Source organism: Propithecus coquereli, unplaced genomic scaffold (genome assembly GCF_000956105.1).
Source record: "Propithecus coquereli isolate 6110/MARCELLA unplaced genomic scaffold, Pcoq_1.0 Scaffold1, whole genome shotgun sequence".
Classification (NCBI taxonomy): Eukaryota; Metazoa; Chordata; class Mammalia; order Primates; family Indriidae; genus Propithecus; species Propithecus coquereli.
The window spans coordinates 15,799,921-15,810,914 of record NW_012133857.1 but is presented as its reverse complement, the minus strand read 5'-3'; the positions used below and the strand labels follow the sequence as shown (position 1 = coordinate 15,810,914).

The window sequence follows — 10,994 nt, the reverse complement described above, 5'->3', positions numbered from 1 at the left end:
GCTAGGATTACAGGCGTGAGCCACCGCGCCCAGCCCTGTGCCATCCTTTTAGTGTGCGATTTTAACTTAATTATGAACAGACTTTCTTCTGGTATGTGTTGCTTTAGTCTTCAAGCATAATTGAAGCTCACTGTGTTTTTTCTATAAAAAAATTTCATGTTATTTCAGTGCAAGATTTAGACAATGGATGTATAGTAACAAGACAATTGATCTAGAATGAGAAGACCTGAGTTGTAGTTACAGTTCTAAGACTAATTTTTTCTCTGATTTACTAGTGAGTCACTTACACTCCGTTGGCCCCGTTTTCCATCCATAAAAATGCAGAATCAGACTTCCAGTCAAACAAAGTGGCATAGAATTGTCTCTCCCTGCTTCTTCCTGCTAAATACAACTATAAAACCTGGAAATGACACCAGAGACAATTAGGAGAATTCTGAAAGGTGGAAAGAGGAAGATGATCTGGTTGTGGACCCAGAACTGGCAAAACAGCACAGCAGCAGGGTGTCTCCCAACCCCCCACCCAACACAAAAAGGAGACCTAGACTGGGTGTTTCTTGACCTCCAACCTAGCAACAAAAGGTGGCCCAGGTAGGCTCATTCCTCTGCTAGATTGAATGCAAGTCCTGCCATCAATATTAAGAGAGCCCAGCAAAACTGGCAGGAAGGATTAGAAGCCCCGCTAATAATAAGTGGCCACCAGGGGAGTTCTCTCCCTCCCTTCCATGAAGCAGGCTGGGTAGGAATGACAAAGGGATCGCCTTACAACCAGCCCGGAATGGGTGGCAGTGTTCATCTATGAAGTCCAGAGGCTCCCTTCCCCTCATAGTCGTACCAGGTGGCCATGGGAAACTCCTCCCACCCCTTCAAGCTTCACTGACTGACAGCCTACTAAATTTCCACCTCAAGAAATTAGAAAAGGAAGAGCAAAAATAACTCGGAGCAAACAGAAGGAAGGAAATAATAAAGAGGAGAGCAGAAATCGATGAAATTGAAAATAAGAAAATTTTTAAAAATCAATGAAACTAAAAACTGGTTTGTTGAAAAAAAGTCTAATAAAATTGATTTATTTTTATTAGCAAAACTAACAAAAATAAAAAGAGAAGATACAAATTACCAATCCCAGGAATGAAATGGAGCTATCATTACAGATCCTGCAACTGTTAGAAGGGTAATAAGGAAGTTCTGTGAACAACTTTATACTCATAAACCTGCTGACTTAAAAGAAATGGGCCAATCCCCAAAATCACAAACTACAAAACTGAATCAAGATAAAACAGCTAACATGAATAGTGCTGCAACCGTTAAAGAAATTGAATTTGTAATTTAGAAACTCTCAAAAAAGAAGAAATCATTCTAGGCCCAAGTAGTTTTACTGGAAAATACAAAAGAAGAATTAATGCTAATTTTACCCAGTCTCTTCCAGAAAATAGAAAAGGAGAGAACATTTCTCAACTGTTTCTATAAGATCAGTATTCCTCTGATACCAGGATAACGGAAAGACAGTATTAAAAGAAAAAAAAAAGAAAACTACACAGCCTGAGCAAGAGTGAGACCCCATCTCTACTAAAAATAGAAAAATTAGCCGGGCATGGTGACGATCGCCTGTAGTCCCAGCTACTTGGAAGGCTGAGGCAGAAGGATCCCTTGAGCCCAGGAGTTTGAGGTTGCTGTGAGCTAGGCTGACGCCATGCACTCTAGCCCAGGGGACAGAGTAGGGGGGGGGGGGAACTACAAACCAGTATCTCCCATGAACTTAGGTGCAAAAATCCTCTACCAAATATTAATAAATCAAATCCAACAATATATTAAAAAAAAAAAGTACACACAATGCCCAAGTGGCCTTTATTCCAGATATGCAAAACTAAAAAAGAAATAGAATAAATATCATATGATCATATTTTGGGTTTTTTGATACCAAAAAAAAAAAACGACAAAATCTAGTGCTCATTTATGATAAAAACTCTCAGGAGTAAAAGTGAAGTATCTCATTTTGATGAAGAATACCTACAAAAAGCTTACAGCTAGCATCATATTTATGGTGATAGACTAAAGGCTTTCTCTCTTAAGATGGAGAGCAAGGCAAGGATATCCACTCTCACCACTGCTGTTCAGCCTATCACTGGAATTTCCAGCCACTGCAGTAAGTCAAGAAAGATAAATAAAAAGGCCTACAGATCGAAAAGAATAAATAAAACTTTCCCTATTCACAGATGACATGATTTTTTGTATACAAACTCCTAGAACTAATAAATGAGTTTAAGGTCTCAGGATATGAGATCAGTATCCAAAAGTTAGTTTCATTTCTATATACTAACAATGAACATGTGGAAACCAAAATTAAAAACACTACCCTTTATAGTCACTACAAGGAAAATTAAATACTTTAGGTATAAACTTAACAAAACATATAGAGGATCTGGTGTGCTGAAATTACAAAGAAACCAATGAAAGAAGTTGGTCAGGTGCAGTGGCTCACACCTAGCACTTTGGGAGGCCAAGACAGGAGGATCACTTGAGCCCAGGAGTTTGAGGTTGCATTGAGCTATGATGACACCACTTCACTCTATCTTGGGCAAAAGAACAAGACACTGTCTCAAAAAATATTAATATTTAATAAGAGGAAAAATTGATAAATTGGACCTTGTCAAAATTAAAAACTTTTGCTCTGAGAAGACCTTACTAAGACCATGAAAAGACAAGCTACAGACTGGGAGAAAATATTTTCAAACCACATATCCACCAAAGGACTAGAATCTCAAATATATGAAGAATTCTCAAATCTCAATGGTAAAAACAAGCAAACAAAAATACACAAAGCAGTCTAATTAGAAGGAGCAAAGGCACAAACAAACATTTCACTAAAGAGGATGTGACATGGCAAAGAAGTACATGAAAAGATACTCAGCATCATTAACTATAAGGAAAATGTAAATTCAAGCCACAATGTAAGAATATAAAATGGCATAGCCACTCTGGAAAACAGTTCAACAGTTTCTTGTTAAGCTAAACATGTAACTATTTGTAGTTGAACAAACTGATACATCCAATACCATGGAAGGCTGCTGGGGAAAAAAAAAGAAGTCCACCATTGATGCAAGCAACAATTTGGACGACTCTTGAGTAAATGATGCTGAGTCAGAAAAGTTAAATCTTATAAGGTTATATATTAATACTATATGATTCCATTTATATAACATTCTTGAAATGACAACAGTGTAGAAATAGAGAATAGATTCTTGTTTGCCAGCGGTTAGGGACAGGGGAGGAACCAGAGAGGTGGATGTAGCTATAGAAAGGCACCTGGATCCTTGTGGCCATGGAAATGGTCAGCATCCTGGCTGTGATATTATACTGTAGTTTTGTAAAATGTTACCATTGGGGGAGACAACTTGAATGGCACAGAGATCTATCTGTTTTTTACAGTTGCATGTAAAGGTACCATTATTTCAAAATACAAGGCTTAATTTTTTTTTTTCCCTGAGACAGGGTCTCACTCTGTTGCCAGACTAGAGTGCAGTAATGTAACTATAGCTCACTGCAACCTCAAGCTCGTGGGCTCAAGTGATGCTTCTGCCTCAGCCTCCTGAATAGCTTGGACTACAGGCACTCCCCACCGTGCCCAGCTAATTTTTCTATTTTTCGTAGAGACAGGGTCTCATTCCTGCTCAGGCTGATCTCAAACTTCTGAGCTCAAGCAATCCTCCTGCCTCAGCCTCTCAGAGTGCTAGAATTACAGGCATGAGCCACCATGCCTGGCCTTAAATTTTTTTTAAAAAAAGCATAATGATACCTTCCCTTCCTGTGCCAGAGAGTCATTTTAAGTGCCAGAGAAGGTATAAGTTGGGACAAGCTATGTTTGTCACGGTAGGTACACATGGTAGCAGTGAGCCTTTACCCATCCATGTGTTTATTTTGGCTTGTATAGTCAGTATTTCTATTCTACCTTATCCAAAAAACAGTAGCTTTTATGTATTAACATCTTTAATAATAAAGTTCATTTATCTTACAACAGATTTTTTTGAGGGCTCTTTGTGCTGATTACCATACTGGGAATAAAAAAAAGGAAAAAGAAGTGTGATTGACTGAGCCTTAGTCCATTTCACATGTGAACAGTCAGTCATAGAATGGATATGGCAATAGTATTTGTTTTGAGAGCTTTGTCTGTAATGTCAACGGAAAAAAAAGACCAAACTCTGTAAAGTAATTTTAAAGAGATTTACTTTGAGCCAAATTTGAGGACCATGACCCAGAGCCACGCCCAAGAGGCCTTGAGCAGTGGACTTGCAGAGGTTGGGTTACAGTTTGGTTTTATACATTTTAGGGAGACAGGGGTTACAGGTGAAGTCATAAATCAATACGTGGGAGGCATACATTGGTTTGGCCCGAAAAGGTGGGCCATCTGGAAGCGGGGGCTTACAGGTTATAGGTGGGTTAAAAGATTTTTTGGCCTGTAATTGGTTAAGACATAAAGCTTTGTGTAAAGGCTTGGAATGTTTTAACATAAGGAGCTCTTTATCAGAGATAAGCCACTGGACATAGATTTGTTGTGTAAATTGAGGACCTGTAGGTTTGTCTTGCATAGCCTTAGGCCTGTTAGTGGTTTATAAAGGATGTCACCAAGAAGGGAGGGGGGAATGATAAGGCATGTCTGACCTCCTTCCTCTTGGCAGACAATTTAGTTTTAGGGTATTCCTTTGGCCACGAGGGGGTCCATTTAGTCAGCCGGTGGGGGGGTGAACCTTAAAATTTCATCTCAGTTCACAGTAATATAACAGAATTTTAATTCTGCATTTTAAGTTTCAAGAGACTCAGAGATTGTCGTGTTTGGTTGGCCAGTGAACTTAGTTTTTAATAATTAAGACTTCTTTTCACATTTTAGTATCATTTTGGAATGCATCTTACAATCAGTTTAATTGAATCTTAGTTTAATTGGCAGCTTTTTGCTTTCTTGATAATACATAAATATCTTCATGGCATTTTAGATTCAATGAGATCTGATAATAATGCCTAAAACCAACTATTTTTTATAATTTTTGTCTGAATGTTTTAACTGTCCTGATTTTATTAAACAGTTTTGGGGGGAGGTGTTTTTTTTTTCCTTAGAGGGACTGTTAACAATTTGAGGGTCTGCTGGTGAATTCAGTGACATTCCATGGTGATAATATATTATATGCATGTACCCAAATGTTGAAACCTCATTTCCCCTCATATTTTTTTTTCCTTTGTTTTTCAAGTGTCAATATACAGTATCTGGTTTTATGACAAGAATGATTGTCACCGCATAGCAAAACTCATGGCTGAGTAAGTATTTATATTACTCTATGGATTTAGTTGATGGTATATGAGAAATGAAAAATTTCCCTCCCCACTTCTGTTCATCACTAAAGTCTACTAACTCATGTATTTCCCCTTGATTTCCTTTTATTGCCAAAAACTTGAAAAAAGCAGAAAAGCTTTAAAAATCTAAAATTATATAATCTTACTACTTCCAGTGCACATTTCAGTCTGTTTCCTACTGGTCTTTATTTTTATGTGTACATTAAGTGGATGTGTGTGATTGTTCTTTACAAAAATAGAATCATACTGTATATACTGCTTTTCATGTCAACAGCGTTTTTCCAGGGAGTAATATTTTCCTCTCTAGTATTTATAATGACTGCATTCTATCCACTCATACAGACAGATCACAATTTAACAAGAGCCTTACTGTTGAACATGTAGGTTAGGGCTGCCAGACTGTCCAGCTCCAGAAGATGTCATCTGTATCCAGTGCACAGCCTGACCTACATATACAGTGGTTCAGGTTTAGGTTCTGTACAAATTTCCACTGCAACAAGTGGAACTGTATTCAGTAGCCTGATGGAGAATTCCCGCACACATTCATGTTTATTTCCTTTAAGTGAACTTCGTTTTGACACAGACTCTAGGCTTAGCAGGCCCTAATCCACTAATGGATTTTTTATAACTCGGACTCTTGAAATATAGAAAATAATTTTCATTGAATTAGCGTAATAAAGGGTAGCTCGTTGTCCTTTCCCCAGCTAGCCTGTAGAAGCCACCCCTTGTGTGGCCTGTGCATATTGCTGAACTGCAAATGTGGATTCTGGTAGCCCAAGGCACTGTGGTGCTGGGAGGGCCTGAGGAGCTACAGAGTTCTGGGCAAAATGCTGCAATGGACAGACTGACTCTTCTGGTGCAATTCCGCTTTCTTTTCAGTTTTTGCCTGAATCTCCTCAGAAACATGGACCTCTGTTCCTCCTCTGTCAAATCAACATTCCTTTTGCTCTGCTGCAAGGTTTTTATCTACATGTTTGGAAGAAAATAGTCAATGTTTTTTAGCAGTCTAATTTTAAACTCATGAAAGTATAAATAAATAATTAATCCCAAAACCTCAGTTCAGGGTATATTTGCATTTTAAAAGAAGACACACGTGGCTAAGGGCAAATTATGATCCAGAACTACTGATGTGTCCTGATTGGATGTTTGTCAGCCTCCTGCATTACTGTCTGTTCTGGCTGGGAGTTTACAGGGCAGGCCCGTGTTCCTTACTTTATACTACTATGTGTACCCCTGAAGGTATTATTCCCTGTGGACTTGTAGTCACTCATACTTGAAAAAGTGTCTGCTCTCTAGAATCACATTTTCTTTTTAGAACACTTTTTCTCTAAAAAAGGATAAAACTATTTTTCAACAAAGCTATTTATTTGATGATCACCTTTTTACCTTTTTTTTTGGTAAGAGACAAGAGTCTCTCTAAAATATGACTTGATTATTTATTTAATACTCAGTTATAGGCCACACCAGCCTGAATGCACCTTCATCAAGGACTCTGTCACACAGCCTGTTTTCCACCTGCCTCCTGCCATGCTGCCTGTCTTGGCCATGCTGGTATTCACTTCTTCCCTGACTTTGACTGGATCTGTGATTTTGGTTTAAATGAAGAACATTTTTTTTTTTTTTTTTTTTTTTACAGAGTCTCACTCTTTTTGCCTGAGCTAGAGTGCCGTGGCGTCAACCTAGCTCACAGCAACCTCAAAACTCCTGGGCTCAAGCAATCCTTCTGCCTCAGCCTCCCGAGTAGCTGGGACTACAGGCACGCACCACCATGCCCGGCTAATTTTTTTCTATATATTTTTAGTTGTCCGATTAATTTCTTTCTAATTTTAGTAGAGACGGGGTCTCGCTCTTGCTCAGGTTGGTTTCGAACTCCTGCGCTCAAAGGATCCGCCCGCCTCGGCCTCTCAGAGTGCTAGGATTATAGGTGTGAGCCACCGCACCCGGCCAAAGAACATTTTTAATTGCCATTGTTCACTTGTGGAACAGACCGTCTTATAAAGCTCACTGCTGCTATTAATAAAAGCAGAAGCTGTCAGGGGTGGTGTGGAAGGGGCTGTCACCCATATGGGGCTTGGACTCTAAGGTCTCTTCCAATTTATTTATTTAGTTAGTTAGTTTTGAGACTTGATCTCACTCTGTCACCCAGGCTAGAGTACAGTGGCATGATCATGGCTCACTGGAGCCTCCAACTCATAGGCTCAAGCAATCTTCCTGCCTCAGTTTCCTCAGTAGCTGGGACTACAGGCCCATGCCACCACACCCGGCTAATTTTTTTATTTTTAGTAGAGACGAGGTGTTGCTATGCTAGCTGCCCAAGCTAGTCTCAAACTCCTGACCTCAAGCAGTCCTCCCGCCTCAGCCTCTCAAAGTGGTGGGATTACAAGCATGAGTCGCCACGCCCAGCCAAAACCGACTCTATTTTTAAAAAGGTTCTGTTTAATGTTAACTTAACCCAGTGTTTTTAATGGGAGTTCCTGAACAGGATGTTTTAAAGTCATAAACTGACACTGAGTGGCCTGTTCTGGTCCTATACCCCTTATTCCATAAAAATAAACCTTTCACTACCTAATCGTTTATTGCCTGTCACAATTGTCCAGAAAAAAAGTTCTTCGTTAATACAATTATGAAGTTGTGGCTATGCCCATAAAATCCCGTGGTGAGTAGGCTTATTCTTAGTTGCCTTATTAAAATTTTTTGTCTATTTCAAGCTTGAAGAAAAATATAGAAAATAATAAAATATCTGTGCTCATCATCCAGCTTTCCGTTCCTAATATTTTGCTCTAATTGCTTCAAATCTTTCTATACTGTAGAGAGGAGATATTCTTTAAAAATGAAAGCCCACAGATAGATTTGAAGATCCCAGCCCTATCAGTGGCATTCTTTTCTTGCTTTATCAATTTTCAAGTGAAGAATTAGCTTAAGCAGCACTAGTCAAAATAAAAAGCATTCCCACGACCATCCTGAGCTTGGTCACCCACTTAGTGATTTTTAGAGGAAAAATAATGGAAACCTTTTGTTTGCTTGCAGTGCTGTCATTAACTTTTGGAGATTCACCAAGACCTCTATTTGCAAGAAGCTAATATTTCTCCTTGCTAGCCAATGTCAACGTAAACTTTCCACAGTGGGTTATTCAGCTATGTGGCCTTCCTTGTGTCTTGGTGGCATTGTCCTTTTTTTTTTTGATTTTCCTGATCCTTAATTCTGGTGCATTGTCCATTTTCAAATTTACTTTACCAATTAGTTTGATTTTGAGATAATTCTAGGAAAAAAGGAGATACGTTAGAGTTTTTAATGAACCTACTTAGACCAACTCTAAGAAGAAATTCTGTATTTTGTCCTTCACCTAAAGGTGAAATATATTGATTGGCACTGTTGTGAGTGAGATGGTGAGTGGTGGGTCGTATATTCCTGGAATGAGGTAACTGAGGCTCAGTATCAACGTATTGCAAGGACAATATCATCATGTGACATTCTTAGTGTATCCTTGGAAATGGACACCAAAAGAAGATTGGGTCAGATTATGTCTAAAGAGGCCTTTCTAATACCTGGTTGTCCTCCTCTAGTGTGGTAGAAGAGGAGACACGGAGATCCCAGCAAGCTGCTCGGGATAAACAGAGTCCCAGCCAGGCCAACGGCTGCAGTGATCACAGGCCCATCGACATCCTGGAGATGCTGAGCAGAGCCAAGGATGAGTACGAGAGGGTGAGGCTCTCTGGGTGTTGACCAGGGAAGATCAAAAGGGGCGGAGGAGGCCTGCAGGAAGCTGTGGACTGGGGAAGTCACCTTTAGGGCCAGCAGAAATAATTAGTTCAAAAAGAAAGTATGTCTTACAATTTTAAGCCTAAAAATAAGGAAAGAACTCTGCTTACTTCAGAGTGCTTGTTTTGGCAGGGAATTTTACAATGCTCTTTTTCTATTATAAAATTATAAAATTACTACAGGAGAAAATGGTTTTAGTATGCAGAAGTTAGCCCACAGCAGGTAGTTCTGGAAAAGCTTCGTACCTCTTCACCCCTGCAGTGGTTTGGATGCTCGGTGATTTTAGGAATTTACATAGGCTTTGGAAAATATTCTGATAATTTGTACCCCGTAATACTAAAAGGTACATTTATGGTGTGTAATTGGTGGTAGGTATACAGCCTTCATTAAGCATCTTTTGGAATTTTATGCAAATGAGAGGCTTTTCTGAAATTCAGTGTTTTCTTTTTCATCTGTTTTGCATTTTAGCTTATAAGTTAACTGATAATATTTTCCCCCAAAAGTTGAATAAAAGGCAATTGTGGTGCATTAGTTAATTTATTCAACACATGCTTATAAACTGTCCACAATGTGCCAAGCAGTGGACTTTTCATGACAGTGTCTTCAAATTTCGTGGCTGTGGAACTGTCCTGGCTTTTTACTTGGCACCTCAAAGCTCCACACTTCATTAGAGTGAGACTAAAGCTTTCTAGTGCTGCACTTTGTTTCAGCAAAGTTATAATTGTCACCTTAACTCTTCATTAAACACTGGGCTAAATGCTTTCCTTTCTGTTTCATCCTCACCTCACCAAAACATTAAGAAACATTGTGAAAAGCACTAAGACCTGTTTCCCAAACAGTTATACTGTAACATTAGCTTCTAGGTTTTTAATAGATGAACCTTGAAAAAAGCTTCAAGTTGGTCAAACGAGTTAAGGAAATGTTAGCATGACTCCTCCCCTCATCTTCTTGGGACCTTAGAGTGCCCGAGACTGAGATTTCCCATAATAAATAATAACATCAGTTCCCTGATCGTTTTGACTATAGGACCATTTTTTACATATTACCCTTTAACTTCTCAGGAATCTGGAGTTCAGGGAACAAACTTTGAAAAAAGTTGTTCTGGAAGGTAATTTCTTCTAACTAAAAGAGGCATATTCACCATAAACTACAATAAACCATCTCTAGTCAACCACCAAAGGAAGTTCTACCTCCTGGGTAGAGAATTGTACACTAGAGCCCATGAGAAGTTTCAAGTTGTACCAAATTCCTCAATGTCTCAAAGAGAATTAGTAGGAATGTATGGATATCTATGGAAGTTAAATATAGGGAAAGTAGTCATCTCTATAATAAATTCATTAATTCTTAGGAAACTGAATGAGAATAAATTTCAAGAGTCATTTTCTGAATTTAAAAGTTTCCTTATATTCCCAGAATCCCCTCTCATGCCCTTAATGACATCTGAGTTATCTACATAGACACCTTGTTCTGTTTGTAGAGGCCTTTCAGTGTTCTTATAGGTAACTAATAAGTCCAGAGCTCTGTCACTCATCCCGAGTGATCACTGAATCAAGGTGCCATGTGAGACAGAAACTGTAGGTGTTGCACAGTAGAGCAGTTATCCAGGAAGTGGTCTGGCTTTTTCCTTGGGCTGAGAAACGAATAGCCACAAAAGAAAAGCAAGAAGACAGGCCTTATTTTTGTATACAAAGCTTTAAAGGAACTCGAGGGTCAAGCGGGCAGTCTAAAAACCCTAACTGATTTCTAGGTATATAAATATTGCAAAAGTATCACACCTGTAATCCTAGCACTCTGGGAGGCCGAGGCAGGCGGATTGCTTGAGCTCAGGAGTTTGAGGCCAGCCTGAGCAAGAGCGAGACCCCGTCTCTACTAAAAATAGAAAGAAATTAATCGGACAA

The 10,994-nt window shown here is 39.1% G+C and overlaps 1 protein-coding gene across 1 annotated transcript in view; it reads left to right on the top strand.

Moving 5' to 3' along the window:
• The window catches only part of DCP1A (decapping mRNA 1A), a 49,109-nt gene that overhangs the window by 22,223 nt on the left and 15,892 nt on the right, over positions 1-10,994 (top strand). The window contains exons 2-3 of the mRNA XM_012640419.1: positions 5,235-5,301; positions 8,901-9,039. Of these exons, the coding sequence (XP_012495873.1) occupies positions 5,235-5,301; positions 8,901-9,039 (206 nt within the window). The remainder of the gene's footprint in view (positions 1-5,234; positions 5,302-8,900; positions 9,040-10,994) is intronic.